The 19,124-nt window shown below is 42.9% G+C and overlaps 1 protein-coding gene across 2 annotated transcripts in view; it reads right to left on the bottom strand.

Moving 5' to 3' along the window:
• Window positions 1-9,725, bottom strand: part of UNC13B (unc-13 homolog B) — a 206,110-nt gene extending 196,385 nt beyond the window's left edge. For both annotated transcript variants that reach the window (XM_063180306.1, XM_063180307.1), the window contains exon 1: window positions 9,642-9,725. In XM_063180306.1, the coding sequence (XP_063036376.1) occupies window positions 9,642-9,663 (22 nt within the window). In that variant the 5' untranslated portion in view covers window positions 9,664-9,725. The remainder of the gene's footprint in view (window positions 1-9,641) is intronic.
• Window positions 9,726-19,124: the final 9,399 nt, after the last annotated feature.

The raw sequence follows: 19,124 nt of genomic DNA, 5'->3' as shown, positions 1-19,124 counted from the left end.
TGATTACAAAAAGCCATTCTGGCCTTATAACTATGGAGTTTCTAAGCAGTTAATCTCCTCAAAAAATCTCCTACTAAAATGGAGCATACACAGACTCCACTTACTCAATTTGACAGGTCAAAATCTAATAAAATTCTGCACATGCAGCAAGTTACACCAGGCGGGAAAGGCTGAAATAAAACTACTGTTTCATGTCCATTTTTCCCTTCCTACCAATCCATATCCACGTTGCAAGCCAAATTCAAGTCACACACAACAGGTTTAGATCAGGTTCAGATCAGGAACTCAAGATTGGGGGATGTCTGAACTATAAAATACTGAGAGTTTCATTTAAAACCATGACTTCATGAATCTATGAAATGGCATTATGATTTTGGTATGGTCAGAAATCCCAAATCCAAAAACAAAGGCTAGCTCAGCTTTCTAGTAATTTATGACCTCTCTGACTCTCAAAGCCAAGCCCCATGCACAAAGAGGCCAAACAATCTCCTGCAAAACATTTCTCCTTTAAAGAAATCTTGCAATGAAGAATAACACATGAAATTTGTAAGGGGAACAAATGGGGAACAACAATTTTCTACAAAGTGTGTAATAGTTTACTGAGCAGCCGAATTCCTTCCTCACACAAGGCTGACAAACTGCCCTGGCACCGTGTGTCTGGTAATCCTGGCCCTATAGGAAGAAATAATTACTGAAGATTTGCACAACAAGGATTCGTAGCTCTCCAATGTGTAATTGCAGCTATAACACTCCACAAGGACTTTGCAAAGGACTGAGGTTGTTGGAAAGGAAGAGTATGTGATAACTACAACCACAGGTACTGAAAATCTGAAGTCCCTGGACATTTTCTGAAAACCTGTTCTGAAGTTTATACAAGTCTTTTAGGAAGGAAAATGTCTCTAATAGGTTTCTATCTAGAAATTCAGTATTTACATATTCATCAGCTTTATGGCGACTATCATATGTGACGAATTTCTGGTTTTTATGCTGAAGTGGTTTACCAACTTTAGCATTAGAACAGCAGAAGCTGGTGTGCCTTTCCTTAGACTGGAGACACTATTACTGAAGTTGTACTCCTTGCCCTTCCAGTACTTAAGGATTGGGAAAAATGGAGTTTGGTAATGACGCTGGATAAAAGCCGTACATATCCTATATGTCCCAGGTGATGCAGTTCCGTCACAGTTCCCTTTGCCTTATCCAAGCATGCCTGAATCCTTGGCACATGGACTGCAGCATTGTGCTGCCACAACAGCTCAGAAAAGTGAAGGCTTTCATGGGCCACCACATTCAGCTCCAGATCCAACATCCTTTCAGCAGATGCCAACAAAGAAACAACAGCAGGTTGGTTATATGGTGCAGATTTTGCCTGAACAGAGCAGCAACCCAAAAGTGAACAGACAAAGCATGTTGGGGTTTTTTTAATGATGCTTTTTAAGCTGAGTATTACTACATTGGCCTGAGCAGAGAAAACAGAAGTGTGCCAATACTTAGAAGCATAATTCTGCAGTTATTTTATACCTAATAATTAGGTCTCTATGGTGGAAATGTTGGAGTCTGTTTAGCAGAGCATTTAGGTTGTAAAGATTTAAGCGAGTTAAGTCACAAGAGCTTTAAGTAATAAGGTTAAAACCAGTATTCCTTAAAGGGACACAGTCAAGGCTTGAAGCCAAATTTCTTTTCAAACTCGCCAACAGATTTAGGCTAGAGATTATCCTGAACAAGACACCTCCTCTTATCCTTCATCAGAGAAGACATCCCAGTCCAATTCACTTTCCATTTATACAGTATGTTCAACTGCAAGGAAGAGCATCAAGAAACTGAGGTCAGCACAAAGCTGTTGAAACGACACATTTTCTTTCTGTTTTTTAATGCTCCAACTCCCCAGACGCAGGCAATCCAAAAGTGAACAAAATCAGGATTTTTAATTCCTTTAACATAGTTCCTACCCCTACATGCATCCTGCCCAGGAATTTTAAGACTTTTTACAAATTTAAGTGTGGCCAGAAAAATTAAATCCTGCAAACTAAGCAGGCAACATTTACTCATACCTGATACTGCCTCAATTTTCTCTCAGCACCGGGTTTCCATGAGCTGAACCTCTCTCAGCAAATGATTCCATGCTGAGTGCATGGACCCACCTCCCACACAGGTCTGTCCAAAGCCCACCCCAGCTCATCTGACAAAAGGATGAACATGCACTCAAGAGCAATATGGCAGAGGAAACATAAACAAAGTCACAACCATTAGCTGGCAGCATTCCCTTTCATTTTTAGGATGCCCACATGTAGCTATCAGAGAAGCAGCATTCCTGCCAGTGCTGTGCTCCGATTCCTTGCCACTTTCCACAACAGCAGGACATGAATCCGAGCCATAATATGATGCTTAGAAAGTTCAACCAGCACCAGTCAAAAAAATTCCTCAGCTGAGGACTTATCATCTAACTTGATCCTCTAGCCACAGCTGGTCTCTTGCACCACACGCTACACAAGGACAGAAAGGCTGGTAAGATCTGTAGCTATTCAACATTTTGGGTTTTTTAAGTGTAATTATTCAATTATTCAAAGTTCATAATGGGGAAAATAACTTAAAAGGACAGTAAGAAATCTGTTTTGAAAGCCTGGTGAAGGAGTTAGATGTCACTAATGTGTTAGAGAAGTGTTAGATGTTTATGATGCACCAAGTAAATCATATTTGCATCTTTTAATGAAACTATCAACCAGAGATTTCTCAGAGTTTTTTTTTTTTAATCTGCATTAGACTTGAAGCTTTCTTCTCAGCTGAAACAGACATATAGATGCACATAATGTATTTCATAATATATTTAGCTGAAATCTGCTCATCACAGAAGACAGCAGTACTCATATAAAGACAGTTAGAGAAATGCTGAAGAGCTCATATGCCTGCCAGTACTACTTCAGTTCTATCAAAACTTGCAAATAGCATTCCAACTCATCAACTGTTAAACAGGCAAAACAGCTGTTTTGGATCACCACTCCCCTTTTCTTCCACAAAGCAATTATTTAATAGTTACCTGCAGTGGCTGTGATTAAATCAAATTAGAACATGGGCTGCCCAAAAACAATCCCTGCAATACATGAGGGACATTTCAGAGAGAGTTAATTTCATAATGTTGAGACTAATTACTACCAATTGACTAAGAAGAAAAAATATGAACCAAAACCATCATAATCAGATTCAGGAATCGTTTATTAGGTGTTTTCCAGGGGACCAAAAAGCCACTACTCCTCAAGCAAGGACAGCTGAATTCCACTCCACTTCAAAGAGCTATCAAGCCATGGTAAAATATAAGAAAGAAACTATTGACACAGGTTGTGTGGCCCAAGATCTAGGAAGTTAAATGCACAGAAAAGCAAGAGCCTTAACAAAAAATCTGAATAGAGACAAAACACCAACAAGGGTACTGCCCTCCCAACTCATCAGCTGATTTAACTGCTGATGGTGAAAAAGCATTAAGCATCCCATAAACATCTGCCACATGCCCGGGAAGAAGCAAGCACTTGTGAGATCAGGTACTTTCCAGCCCGTGGCAAGTGAAGATAATGTGAAATATTTGACGTGCAAGTAATAAAAATCAGAAGGTCTAAAAAACTGCAACTTGCATGTAATTGAAGTAGTCTGTAGCCCAGTGACCTTTGTTTTAAATGCATCCAGAGAGATCAGAAAAGAGGCTCCAAGAAGAGCAGAGTATGACACCCGAGGTGACACTCAGAGCACACCTGTACGTGGTCAGGTACCTACAGATCACTGAGCACTCCAGACAAATGTCTGAAATGTCTAAGGAGTTAAAGCCCACTATTCAGCACCAGCTTGGAAAGAGTGACCCAAACTGTACACACATGGAATTTTCTGAGACACACAACTCACTTAGGGTAGAACAGTGTCTCAATAAAGTGAAAAATGACATAGTATGGGTGAGTATCCAGTGAAACAGTAATAGAGAGTCACTTGAGAGGCTGGCCATGATCAGTGGTGTTCCCCATCCCAAAGCCTGCCATATTTCACTCTTTCTCAACTGGACTTTTGTCACTTACACAAAACCAAGCAGGACACAGAGGCCAGTCAAAAGGCAAATAATAAAAGCAGAATTATGCACAGCAGCCTAGCCAGGTATAAGGAGGGCCTAAGAGAAAAGACAATCCATCTGAAATCTTTCTAAATGCAAAGAAAACTGATATAAACCCCCAGGATATACCTATGGAATAGGAATCCATGTCACAGAAGGCATCTGCCAAATTTTACTGGTGACAGTTTACAAGCAAAACAACACTTCAACAAAGCTCTTGGTAAACATGGCTAAAGCAGGCACAGAAAAGCACACACCAACAACACAAGTAAAGAAGATTTCATTTCTCTGACAATGATTAGATCAACACAACAATATTAAATGCAATTTCACTACTAAACAAACTTTTGAAGTACTGTCAGAAAGCAAAGACAGCAAAGAAAAGCAAATCCAAGTGCGAAAGAGAAACCATTTAAATTCATGACTCCAGAAGTCATTCTAGCAACCAAGATGCAAGAACACCAAGTTGCTTACATACACTTCCATACCAAGAAAATGGCAGGTATTAACCAGTAAGCTGTAACGTAAGAAAGAGGCAGAATTAGTGAAGACCCTACACACTTCCACAGCAGCTCAAAATCCGTTTGCAAGACCACACAGGGAATTATCAGAACAAAAAAGCAACAGAGAAAGAGTTGTTAGACACATCCCTCAAGTTCAAGATCTCTTGGAAGAGCAGCAAGAAGAGCTTTTTTGGAATAATTAAAGTATTTTTCAAAACACCCAGTAAAATTGACCACAAGGCACAAAAAATATCCATGAAAAATTATGAAAAAAATTCAAAGGAAATACATAGAAAGATGATTTGCCATTGGACATATGCATTTCACATGCATTCAAGTCAAGTATTTGAAATAAGGTCCTGGATTAAAAAAGCAATTTAATTTGCTTGGACTGTCATTGCTGCTGTGTAAGCTGCAACTAGATCTTGGACGGTTAAGAGTTTAAAATTAGATTCTTTCAGCATTTAGATTAAATGCAGCACGTTATTGCATATTAAAAGAGTATGCTAATAACAACTTTAACAAGCTAGGCCTGGCAGATCTCACATTGAAGGAGTCAGCTCAGAGTACACCATAAGAGCAAAAAGGAAGCAGACACTATTCAAATTCAGGAAGAACCTCTGTACCATCCCTTCATCCCACTGAGAAATATTGGGAGATTTCAAGTAGTTCATAGTCCCCTAAATACCTAAAAAGTAGATTCCACACTGTTTGCACTAACAGTGCCCAAAGCTGAAAGGGTGAGGATTTTAAACAGGAAATCAGATGATCACCCATGCATCAAAAGCCAGACATGGTTTGCAGGTTTTATTGAGCAACAGAAAAAGCTAGAAATCTTAAAAAGTTCTCTCCAATTACACCTTTATAAACCTAAAATTAACTCTCAACACAAAATGTTCTTTCAGTAGAGAACACTTTGTTCTTAGCCTTATTACCCAGATTCCTAATGCACTTTATTGTGCTCCAGCACTACTGACACTGGTAACTTCCTGACTAAGGACAACTAGTGAATTTCATAATAGTCACACAGCAAATTCTAAATGAATTATTATGTTATTTTAATATCCTAGTGTTATAACCTTGCATTTCTGCTGCTACTTTTAATGTTCAATTCTTCATAATTTTGACCTACAAAAAGGTGGATATGTTTTTTTTTTTTCAATTCTACAACCAGTTCAGAACAGTCCTAACAGCATTCAGTCTTTCAGAGAACACTGAGGTAAGCTGAGGCCATTACACTAAGGTAGGGGAAAAATCCTTTAAAGAGAAGTTCCTGACACTTGGCCACTTGTAGGTATAGGTATTTCTCAGTATACCACAAGACTGAACATGTTTTCATTTCTTTTATCATTAACATCCACTTCCATTCTCTTTCTTTGTCTCCTTCACTTGGAAGTCAACACAGTTCAATTCAGTACTGGAACGCAAATTTTTCTGGCAACGCAGGGATGGACAGTTAATTCTCAGAGTGGTATTCCAACACTCCAGCTGTTTTGACAAAAATGTCACAAGCTCTTCTAATTCTTCAGCACAGCCACAAGATAAACATTAGGCAAACAAAAAAATATCGTTCCTAACCTCCAGACAATGTCATTTGAAAGAGCAGTCAACTTGAAATTCTAGAGCGCAAGAGCTCACCCAAGTCATTCTTTCATGTACCTCTGGCAGCCAAATCTCACACAGATATCAGACCCCAAGATAAAGGCACACTACACAGAAGCACCATGACCTTATGGGACCAAGTCAGGCACTGTGCACAGGGATGAGGGAAGAACCCCGCTGCCAACATCCTTGGCATTATAATTATCAGCTGGACCAGGCAGGTCAAACACTTTGGAATACAGTGACAGTGAAGATACAGCATAAGCTGCTATGAAGCGGAGAGGAGAAAAACTAGAATAGGACCATCAGTCTTGAGGTAGCAAGGGCTGGGGATAAAGAAGGATGCAATAAAAGTGAGCAGGTCAAAGGGCATGAACTGTGAGTCAGGACAGTGATAAACAGAGCCAGTGACCGAGTGATCCAGCCTCAGCAGGGCCCACTTTGCTATGACCCCTGCAAGCTGTGCTGAGACAGCAGTTATTCCCATCACCAACTCAGGAGACAGGAAAGATCAGGAAAATAAATTTTATCTAATTTAGATGTGGGGTAAAATCAACAGTTACAAGAGAAAGCCAAGAAAGTTAAAAATGCAAGAGTAACGTGAAAAACTAGACTGCTTCCCTGGGATTAGTTTTATTTAATATGTACTATTTTCACAAATACAACACTAAATGCAAACTAATAAAGCAAACTATGCCAAGAGAAGATTATCAGACATAATCCAGACACAGCTGCTCTGAACAGGAGTGTATGCAACCTCTCTTGCACTTAAGCAGTGGAATCAAAATACGAAGAAGTCTCCTAAAAGCCTCAATCATGTAATATTCAGGATTTCTTTTCTCCTTCACTTCACTTACACACACTGCATGTTTTCCTGCTTCAAAAGAATCCCTTAATTTGCTCCTACAACAGCCCATTACCACTGGCTTATTTCACACATCCCCTGAACTGCTGCAGACAAGCCCAGACTCACAATTCCTCTGAGCTTAGATTTTCTGTCAGGTGTTTCCTATTTCTATGGCAGATACAGCTCAATGATTCTGGGAAAAAAACAGAACAAAGCAAACAAAATACACCAAAGACACAAACAAAAAATGCCACATAACAAAACAACAACAAATAAAACAAACAACAAACCAAAACAAACAAAGGAGAAAAAGAAAAAAGAACACGCACACAAAAAATTATTTGTTCTCCAAGAAAGTAAGAGAAATGTAGCACTTGACATGAAGAAGACGTATATGTTAGCTGGTCTTTCAGGAACAAAGGCAGCACCCAGACACGTTTGGTCACAAACACTGAGCACTGTTTTAGATTAGTGATTCATTATAATACTATTAATGCGCACAATTCATGGGGGCTGCAAAATAAATCAATAAATTAAAACACTATCCTTCTCACTGGCAGGCTTCTTGTGCTGCTGACACTTACAGCTTTTTCCACATTTTCCTTTATATGGAAAACTGCAATCCAGATGCTATGAACAGTGTCCCAATCACCTACATTTATTCCATGGGGGTTTTTGTTGTCTTTCTTTGTTAGTCTCAGCTCTACATCATCCAACCCCACAATACTATGTAGTCTTATATGTGTACCATTTTGAATAGAAAAAAAACACCAGCTTTTCCAACTTTCTTACTAACAGCTCCCTGCTGTCTCAACAAGATTAGTTCATTTCGGTGGAAAGGTAAAAGAATCAAGAGTAGTGCCATTTTGTTGGGCTTTTTTTAAAAAGTAACAATTAATAAAGCCGCTTCCTCCTTGCCCCTGTTGTTTTATCTCAGCTCCTGGTATCTGTTTTGTTTTTCACACTGCTCCACCTCAACATACTTCCATATCATGTTAGATAGTTGCTTCTTGTGAGATCTCATCAGCTCATCCTTTCAGTCATGGCTATTTCAGAAAACATGTTTCTTGATGTTTAGTAAATTGACTACATTCTGCAATCGTATAACAAAGTTGTTCAGTATCATCTATTTAAATGAATTCTCGTGTCTTCTACTGTCTTCGCACAGCAGATGGAAACAGAACATAAAATTTTCACAGTAACTCTTCACACAAAGTCACCAGCCACCTCAAATTTCTTCTTTAGCTCTTCACACAAACAAAGAATAAAAGAAACACAAAAGCACACCATTCCAGGCTCCTGAAATGCTTTTATCCTAAAAACTCTACAGATCAAGAATAAACACCTTGAAAACAGAAGACACTTTCAGCAGCTCAATCATTCAGTTCATGTTCTTTCACTATTTCTCGTGAACAGCATGTAAATACATTCTTAAGACAATCAGCTTCAAGTGGTATCAAACCCATAACACTTTAAAGGACACTCTCAAAACATTTTGAGGATAAACCACCAAAAAGAATTTTTAAAACCCTGTAATACACATAAGCAACCTTCAGCTAATAAGAATCAGCTTCAATGAAGAAATTTTGGCAAAACCTTCAAAACGGGCTACACAAATCTGCACTTCACAGTTTACACAGAAGTGTACAAAAAGCATATTTAAGCTAAACTTTGCACTTGCGCACCTCTCCTAAGCCCTTAAACAAAACATGTGTTTAATAAAAGGGCTGAAACTTAATTCAGAAACACTCCCCAAAAGCAGCGCTCTCCCCAGAAGAACACATCTCAAGATGCTCTGTTGGGCATCTTACACCATCACCAACACAGGGCTTTTGACTCAAAAGAGTGAAGAACAACTGGATAGGGCGCTGTTATCAATAAACCCGTGTGTGTAAGAGAAGAGCTGAACTGCCAGCAGTGCCAGTTTTTTTATCATTCCTGGCAAAGGAGCTGAGAACATTAAAACTACACTTTTAAGCCGCAGGGCACGGCTGCGCTCGGGGACGCCCGGTGACCGCGGCGTTCAGTGCAGGGAGACACGTCCCAGCAGCGGGAGCCCTGGCAGATGGTTTCCCCCACGGATTTCTTTATCATTATTTTTTAGCGCTAGGCAGCAAGAAATGGGGAACCGGAGACTGCACTATAATCCGCTGAGCAGAGAAAGCGCCGGCTTCCCGCAACCTGTTCAGCAAGGGGACGAGGCTCGATAGCAGCATGAGGAGGTCATTAGGAATGTATGCGAAATAACAATGCACGCTCTAGAGCGAGTGTACGAGGTGACAGCAGCCTGCTTCCTGCCCGCGCCGTTCACTGGGCAATTCAACTCGTGTCCGAGCCAACTCCCAAAGTCAGCCACGGCTCCTCCCGGAGCTCCGGATCTTCCCGGCCGGGACCGCCGCTCCTGGACCCGCACCTGCTCCCTCGCCATGCGGCACCTCCGGCCCAGGGGTGCAGGTGGCGGCCCGGCCCGCGGCCGCCCGCGGCTCAGGGCGGGGAGGCACCGGCACGCCCGTCCCCGCTCCGGAGAGGCTGAAACCCACTTCACCCAGGACAAAGCCAAACCCTGCCCAGGCGTGTCCCCCCGCTCCGCCGCCGCAACGCTCACCTCGCACGCAGAGCAGCGACATGGCGGCCCCGGCAGCCGCCCCCGGCTCTCCTCATGCCGCCCCGCGGACACCGGGCGGCGGCGGCGCCTCAGTCGGGGCGGGGCCGTCCCGCCGGGGCAGGGCCGAGTGACGACGGACGCGTCAGGGGGAGCCCGCGGCCGGCCGGGCGGGCCGCGCTCGGGTGCGGGGCTGTGCTGCTTGGCTCTCTCTTTTCAGGTTTTTGTTTCGCTCCCGAAAGGTGAGGGAACTCGATGGAGGAGGACCGCTCTGCATGTGTCTTCGCTGGAGTGCTCGGACAGGTTGTGGTGTGCTAGCGTAAGAATTATGGATTGTGTTGAGAGGGACCCTTAGGAATCATGGAGTCCAGCTCTTGGCCCCGCACAGATCAACCCAAAAATCCCACCATGTGCCTGAGAGCATTGTTAAAACGAGTTTTGAACTCTGTCAGACTTGGTGCTGTGACTGAGTACTGAGGAGCCTGTGCCAGTGCCCAACCACTCCCTGGGCGGAGAACTTTTTCCCAAAACCCAACCAAAACCTCCCCTGACACAACTTTAGGCCATTCCCTCAGGTCCTGTCACTGGTCACTGAAGAGAACAGATCAGTGCCTGTCCTACTTCCCCTGCTGAGGAAGAGGTAAACTGCTGTGAGCTCTCCCCTCAGTCTCCTCTATAATAAAAGGGCCAAGTGACCTCAGCCGCTCCTCACATGGAGGGCTTCCCCTCAAGGCCCTTCCCTGTCTCCACTGCTGATGGAGGAGCTCAGCTGATGATGAAGAATCTCAACTGATGCACAGCAGCAGCTGTCTGTATCTCCCGCACACATGGAAAAAGCCATAAGCCAACATTTAGGGAAAAACGGGACAAGCAGATGTGATTACTGTGTCCTAAAGCTCTGTCCCCGTAGCCTTCCAGCTACAATGGCCAGCCAGCTCTGAGGATTTCCAGAACCCTCCTGTTTGTGTGGCTGGTAATGCCCAGTCCAGCTCTCTGCCTATCTAGTCTATTTCAGACCCCTCCAGAAGTTTGCATCCTCATCTTCTGATTGAGCAGCTCACAGGTCAGCTTCCTGTTGCAGAAAGAACCTCCTGAGATGGTTTCCCTTGAGTCCAGTTCTAGCAGTTTTCTCTGATTGCCTCTAATGCTTTTAGTGCTGCTCCATCCCAAACTATAAATAGCCACAACACTGCAGAATGTGCTTCTAGTTCCAAACAGAAGATCTAGCAAATAATTTCTGAAATTGAAACTCAACAGCAAAATGTAATATAATGGGATTGCTATTCAGTTAATATTTAGACCAACTCCAAAGTCTGCAGAGAGTGTGAAGGACAAGACTCCTGTTTCAAAAACCAACCATCCTTCCCAAGATTCACACCTAGACAAGGAAGATGTAATTTCTGCACAGCAGATATTTCTGCCTTTATGTTTGCTGCCCAGAAGTGCATCAGTCAAGGGAATGTGTCAAAAACATACATATCTCTGAGATACCAAGAGGAACCACTTGTAAGGATAAACTATGATATTCCTGCAAACAATCAACCAGACTGTGTGCTAAGGGTGTTACCAAAGGCAGACTCGAGGGACTGGGAACACTTCCACTTAGCAGTGTGAATGGGAACTGTCAGTGCAGGGAGCTGCAAGTGCCAGCACTGAGGCAGCCAGGGAAGAAATCTCCTGTTCTTGCCCCTGAAGTGGCTTTAGTGCTGCTGAAATGCTGCTAGACTCCTCAAAAGCTCTGCTTTGCTTCTCTGTGAGTTCATCACACACAGCAGCAGCAGCAGCAGACTCTGCATTGTGGCAGTACCTCATCCCAGGCTGCCCCACCTGTGAGCTGGGGCCTCTGACTTTCTAGTTAACTTGAAGAGAAGTTAGTGTTTCTCTCTGCAAAGTCCATAATTATTTACCTCCCATGTGTCTCAGGGTATAGTGCCCTGGCCGTGGCCTTTTCAGATCTCTACTGCTCCTTTGCATTTCTTCAGAGCCTCAGAGATTTTCATTAGCAAAAGGTGTGCTCAGGGGTCCATGAGCTGCCCTGATGCCTTTCCTTTCCTGTCTTCTTTGCAGCCTTGTTGCAAACAAAATCCTTCGAACTGTACATAAACTAATTTCTGCCACAACCACACAATGTCATCATGACTGCTCTCCTCCCTTTACTGGGCCCCATTGCTCTGCCTGTCCTAATTTAAAAATTAAAACATTCGAGGCCATAATTGTCACAGAATGCGTCACACAGCACCTGGTACAGCAAGTCCCTATCTTGCCCACAGCTTGTAAATGCTACCAGAATAGGAAAATTATCTCATCAAGGGCAGATGATGTCATATGCATTTTAAAATCATAGTAATGGGTTATTAGCAAGTGCGGCAATTAAGTGTCTTGTAGCTAGGATGAGATCTCTAACCACCAGCAGAAACGGTGAACGCTGGGGTTATCACAGATGTTATGATTTCCCTGCAGTTCTGAGGTCTAATTAGACGTAAATGTTTTACCAGACTTTGTCTAATCAAAAGAAATCATTTCTACTTGCGTGTCTGTCCATCTCTCCTCTCCTTTCCATCTCAGATAGGCTGGAAGAGAAAGTCATTGCTGCAAAACTTCTGCATGGTAGAGTTACCTTCTTCTACATTATGCTTGCTCTTTGAAATCAACTTCCTTATGTTTTCCCAGCTGAAGTGACACTCCCCAATGGATTTTGCTCTGTTATTGTTTTTAGTTCTTCCTCTGGACATGGTTATCATAAATACAAAAAATAGCTTAGAGATAGAAAAGCTGCAGTAGAAAGAGGGCTAAAAAAACCCCAAGGTCTGTGCTGTTCTCAAGCTGTTAAATATGGCTGATCTTTCCAAGTTTGTTTCTAAAAATCCACAAAAGGGAGTGCCAGGTTCACAAATGCTTAACTAGGAGCAAACCCCTAAAACCTGTTGCAGCAGACCAGATCTAAATTGTGCAGCTGACAGTGTGTTCTGGTAGCACAGGCAGCACACTCCATCAGCAGTGTACTTTTTTTTTAATTGGTGGCTTCTGCTAAATTAAGGAGAAAAAACACAGTGCAGTAAGCACACTACAGTAACTTCTATACACACTGAGAATATCTGCCTTCCTGAACAACAAAAGGTACTCTGCAAACACAAAACAAAGGCATTACTGTCAACTCCAAAGTGACACCTGATTTTTTTACTCCCTGAAGAGCAAGAGTTAATCTTCTCTGTTACTCAGACCCCAGCCATTGTTCTGAGTTCACCTGCTGTTGAATAGGAAAGTAATAAATGGGTGATACTCCAGTCACTGCAGCTTACCAGCTGTTTTATACCTGCCTATTTGCTCTACTTTCCCTGTTCAGAGAGCAATACTATAGTTATATTTGCAGTCTGCATAAACTGTGTTTGCTTCTTCTCTTCTTGTTCTGCATTTTTTTGAGTTTTGTATTTATTACTAGAGAATGGGTCAGGCTGAAAGTCAGTGTATAGCAAACCCTCATGGGCTTTATTTTAAATGAAAGGGTTTACATCTGCTAAACCATTTTTACTGTTACGCAACTGACAAAAAAAAATCATCTCAGACCTGGTTTTTGGGGCTAAGCTCTAAAGATAAGGAAAAAAAAGCTTTTAATTTACCCTGTGACATTTGGCAGGAATTCAGTGCTGAATATAGACTAAGCAGTTGATTGATATTCTGATATTGGGAGGCAGCCCTCAGATTTATTTGACTGTAAAATAACTGGCTACTGAAATGGCTTTCACTGGTATTTCTGATCAATTTATTTATTAATAAAATGTAATATTTGCACAACCACTAGGGAACAACATGATGTGGTGGTTTACCTGTGTGCAATACACATTTGAGTAACATCTTGAAATGCACCATTCTCTGGGCTGGATTGCAGCCTTTGGTCAGTGCGCTAGCTAAAAAACACCATATGCATGCACTGAAATGTACAGGGAAGCAGCCTGCCACCCTCTCAACTATACATGAACTGTAATGTTGCTTTTAACATTCAAAAATGTTCAAAACAATTTAAAGGTTAGGGAATGGGTAACATTTTGCACCTGTAGCAAGGTGGACAGGGCATCAGCCCCTACCAAACAAGCAGCCAAACTTTGGGCTGCAACTTGGAACATCCTCTTTTCAGTGTCCCAGTCTTGTCCTTTCCTAAAGATTGATGACATCTAGAAGTGACAGTGGTCTGCAAATTTGAGGCATTAATCAGTGGGTTAATTTTAATTGCCTCTTGAAGCAGAGCCCCTCCAACTGTCCTGTCCAACCCTCAAGTCTCTGTACTGAGCCTTTCCTTTTGGCGTGCTCAGGACCTGTCTGCAGCCATTTAGCTTTCCTCCGTGCATAATATGACCACTTGGGTAGGCTTCAGGTTTTGTGCCTTGATTTTCCACCCACAAAATGGAGGTGAGGATTATTTTTAAGGAAGCAGGTATCAAAGGGTATCCTGATTATAAATACATTAGGGATGATGAGATGCATGAACATTGTCACTGCATAACCATTTAAAACATCACAAAGAGCCCTGCCAGCTTTTAGATTACAAATGCATATTCAAAAGGCTGGAGAAGCAAGAGGGGTCCTTTCATCTCAGGGCAAAACCCCTCTACATGAGAGTAGCTTCCATGGGAACTGATCTTTCAATTACAGCTGCTCTGCAGAAAAGTCTTTCAACTGCTCATGGCAGAGTTGATAGAACTGAACCCATTTTTCATCCAATTATCCCAAGCATCCCAGACATGGCATTTCTTGTTCATGTTGAGGCAGTTTTCCTTGAGCAGTACACTAGGATTATACTGCAGACTACACCCAGAGCTCCACACATGGGTAGCCAACAATTTCAACTTTGTCTGTCCAAGCAGTGAGCTGCAAAGCAAAGTAGAGACCCCACCAGGGATAATTCCCTGGGATCTAACCAAACATGCTAGGATTGATCCCTCACCTAGCCAGCATGCAATGTGCCACTATTGCTGCTTTTCCAAAAGCAGGTATCACAGAATCGTTAAATCAATCAGGTTGTAAAAGACCTCTGAGATCATCAAGTCCAGCCTGTGGCCTAACACCACCGTGTCAACCAGACCATGGCACAAAGGGCTATGTCCAGTCTTTCCTTAAACACCTCCAAAGACAGTGCCTCCACCGCCTCCCTGGAGAGCCCATTCCAGTGTTTAATCTCCTCTTTTGTGAAGGAATTCCTCCTAATGTCCAACCTAGACCTCTCCTCAAAGAGTTTGGGAATATGTCCTCTCGTCCTGTCCCTGGTTGTAGGGAGAAGGGACTGCCCCCCACGTGGCTATGCCCTCCTTTCAGGTCACTGTCAGAGCAATACCACTCTTATCAGAGATAAGCTCCCTGTGTGCCTCCTTTTCTCTAGGCTAAACACCTCCAGCTCACTCCTCCTCAGACTCCAGACCCCTTCCCAGCTCCAGCTGGACGCACTCCAGCACCTCAATGTTCCTTCTGAACTGAGGGGCCAGAACTGGACACAGGACAGAAGGTGTGATCTCACCAGTGCCAAATACAGAGGCACAATCACTTCCCTGATCCTGGTGGATGCACTATTTCTGTTGTAGCATATCCACAAGCTAAAGGGTGCTCAGGTGCCCTGAAAGCCTCTGCCTTAGGCTGAAAGGATCATTTTGATCAGCAAAAATACTGTACTTTGAGCAATATTTATTCTTGGCTGCATTTAGCTTAATTATCCCCTCCTCAACACATACATACTGTCTGGCAGTCTGATAGTGCCATGGGACACAGGACTGAAGAGACCCCTGGGATCAGAACCCCTGTTCCTACAGTCACACTGCTCCTGTTCCCCAGCTCTGTCTCCTTTACAAACAGTTTGGGTATTTGCCATGGCACTTTACAGGAACTGCTCCAACATCCTGACATACTCATGTTCATCATTCTGCCAGCTTCACCCTTCAGTTAAAGTAGTGTTTCTGTCTTTCTAATATTTAGACATGAGCCAGCAACTCCATCTTCTAATTTTGCTTTTCCGATTTAAAAAAAAAAAAAAAATTCAAAAAAAGTCTAGAGATTCCTGTTTCTGACTGTATTGTGTTTTCACCTTTTCAGTTTGAGTTAGCACTTTTCAAGTACAAGTGGCATGTCTTGTGCACAGCTGGTCACATCAGGATAAAAGCAGTGTTGCCTGGTCATGGTGCCACAGATGAGCTACACAGATCTGTGGAGTCCTGTGAGATGGTCACCTTCTGGTTCTACAGGAACAGGTGACACCCCTTCTGTTGTTCCATACTGCTCTTTGACTGGATTCATGCCTAAATTGAGTCATGGCTTTCCTCTTAAATGGGAGTCAATAAATATTTTATTTCAAGTAAATCAGATATTTTCCCTTCCCAAGAAGAGCCATTAGTAACTTGGCAAGGTGCGAAATCCCCTTAGTCCACCTAGGCTTGTTTCCTGGCTTACAGCTGTGTCTTCAGTTACTGTTCTGTTCACATTAGCAGATCTTTGAGCAGTGCAGAAGGTTATTCTTCAATAGAGGAGCCTAGGGGAGTAGCTTTTCTCTTGCTTTTGCGGCTTTTATTCTTTGAAGATGAACATTTGTCAGACATAAAAGAGGAGCTATTTGTCAAAGTTGAAATTGTTGGCAAACACAGCAGAAGCAATTGACTCTGAGGAAGAAGCACCGTGAGACCACAAAGGGTTCTTCTGCCTGCTTGACTGGCATCACCATCCCAACACCACAGTCAAACACCACCAAGTCAGTCAACCTGTAGGAAAGAGTATCACAGGCAGAAAAGTTACCCCTCAGGAATACTGGATGTCTTTCACTTTGCTGTGGGGCAGCTGAGAGTTTCCCCTCTCTGGCGTGATTTTTTATCTTAGTGTACCTGAGAGCAGCAGGGGCAGAAGAGCGGTTTCTATATTAAAAGCGAAAAAAATGCTTTGGCAAGACCCTTGAAAAAAACAGGAGGGTATTTAACTGTATTCATGTATAATATGGTTTTTGTCAGAGAATTTTACAAGAGCAAAATAGTGCTCTTGTAAAATTACTTTCTGGAGGAATAAAGTATATCGCAGGGAAGGGCCAACCTCACACAGCTCCGTAGAGCCATCAGCCCTCTAGATGAGGCCAAGTGACCAACACTTCCTATGCAAACAGGCTGTTTAACCTTCCAGCTAAATTTTTCCATAGTGCTGGAGTTCAAACAGTGTGCACGTGTACCCTGCCTTCCTGCTACCTGAAGAAAAAGGGGAAAGCAGACAAGCTGGCCCTCCCTCCTCCGAGCTTCTGGAGCTGCAATAGTGGAGCAAAAGCCCTGTTGTGACATTTTCGCCACCAGCCTCCTCAAAGGGGTGTGCAAAATCAAGCATTTTGCAGTTCTGTTCTCCCCAGTTCACCAGGAGTCTCTCTAGTTCACATTCTCAGTCCCCTTTTTGCCCGTTTCCAAAGGATTTAGAAAAATCCTTTTAAAAAGAATTTTAAATGCAAAGATAAGAGAAGCTTATCCATTTCATTAAATGCCCATGCAATGTCTAGCACTCTGCTGCTGATTGCTGCAGTGTAAGACAAGCATTAACAAGTAATTAAGAAATATCTCACTGTCCACATTGTAATTTTTTCCCATTACTCCTTCAAAGCTTTTTTTAAACAAAAAATAAAAATTAAGGACTCTTCAGATTTTACATACCTGTTTCCATAATACAGTATGCCTGGCAGCTGTGGGGCACAATTCCCTTAATAACAGAGTGAACTGCAGGTGAAGATAAGTCACAAAACATGCGACAATACAGCCTGAAAGTTGTTTTATGAACCATAACTCTTCATTACCCTGTTCCTGAACTTCACCTTCTATCTCTGAAGGCAGGTCTGAGAGGGTGAGTCTTGAAATAACTGAAATAGAGGATCCTCTTGAAATCTTCCATTTAGAAGCACCATTAATAGGATGGGTATCATCTGGGGACTAGTTTGCATATTTGAATGAAATAAGTTGATAAAATGCAAATACAAAAGCAAAATTCAAAACTGTAGCTAACAGTCCCAAATTTCTTGTGTTTCTTGGGCTGGATATTATATTTTTATGTTGCAATAAGGAATGGACATCATCCATTAATTCTTTGAGCCTCTTCTGAGAGCCAAAGATAAAAAGAAATAAAATGTAATTAAAAAAAAAAAAAGAAAACTGCTCTTCCAACTTTCTTTTCTATCATAAAACAACAAAAAGGGTCAAGCCTTTGCTGTATGCTCATGGAAATCCAGCCCAGCTGGTTACATAAAGTTGCTTAGGAAAATCAGCAAAGGTTGGAGGGAAGCAGCCTGGGACAGATAGGGTATTTAAACATTGGCACTGTGATAAGGGGTCTGCAAGGATCATGGTTTGCCTTGGCAGGGAGCTGTGAAAGCTGAAGGGTAAGCAGTCCCTGCTCACTGGATTGTAACTGTGGGGTGATGGGGCAGCCCTGAGCCTCACTGCACCATGACTCCACAGCCATCCCTCAGCAAACCTGGGAGACTTGTCTGATCCCACTCAAAGGGAAGGAGCAGGGACCACCAACACCCTCAACCCCCATCTCCATGCTAAAGAGCACCTGCTTGAGTCCAGGGCTATCATTTCCCTCCTTGCTTCTCTTCTTCCTCATCTCTTCCCATCTACCTAAGAAGGGCTCAGCTGCAGCTTCTCTCAGAGCCTACAGTCAGAGCAGGGATGCAAGAAATGCCTTTAACTGACTTGAGTTTGCCAGGTCTTGCCTTGTGCAAGATTCTCACTGAGGAAAGGGACACACACAAAGGTAAAACAATCCTGGAGGAAAAGGCAGCAACACAGTAATGCCACTGAGATACGGCCAGATGCCTCAGTGGAAAGCAGTGTGGTGTAGGAGGGATTGGAGAGCTGCTCAGGTCTAGCCTCCCATCACCTATGGGAAACAAACTTTCCCAGTCTGCGGAGATGCCATTCCCTTTCCTCATTGCTGAAGTTTCTCAAATCTGGGCACTGAAGCCGTGCAGTCTGTAGTGACATCCATCAATATAATTTGATAGGATCATGACAGGGATACCCAGCAGAAGGTTAAGCCTTGGTCTGCCATCTGAACCAAAAGCTGCCCCTGCCAGTTAATCCCTGGGGAGTCTAAGAGCTGCTGGAAGGCAGAGGTGGCTGTCTAATTTCTAGAAGTATGAGGCTGTGAAGAAGTAACCAACCTGCAATATCATTTGCTTAGCCCAGAGTGGCTTTTTGGCAGTACCAGGCATGCTTTCTGCCCCTCTACAATTCCTGCTAAGTGTACAGAGCCAGGATCCCAAGTGTATGCACTCATCAGAGACCCTAAAACCCTTTCCTTAGGGTACTACTCGCAGTCTCAGCATCCTGGCCAAATTCCAGTTGGGTAATTAGACTGTGATTAGGTAACCATTTGCATATGCCATTACACTTCCCTAGGGAGCCTGACTCTAAATTATTTGATGGTTTTAGGATTTCTAGTCATTTTCAAGGCTGTTTCCATTGCCAGTGGGAGACTAAATGC

Source organism: Melospiza melodia, chromosome Z (genome assembly GCF_035770615.1).
Source record: "Melospiza melodia melodia isolate bMelMel2 chromosome Z, bMelMel2.pri, whole genome shotgun sequence".
In the NCBI taxonomy this organism is placed as follows: domain Eukaryota; kingdom Metazoa; phylum Chordata; class Aves; order Passeriformes; family Passerellidae; genus Melospiza; species Melospiza melodia.
This window is presented reverse-complemented; position numbering and strand designations above follow the sequence as displayed.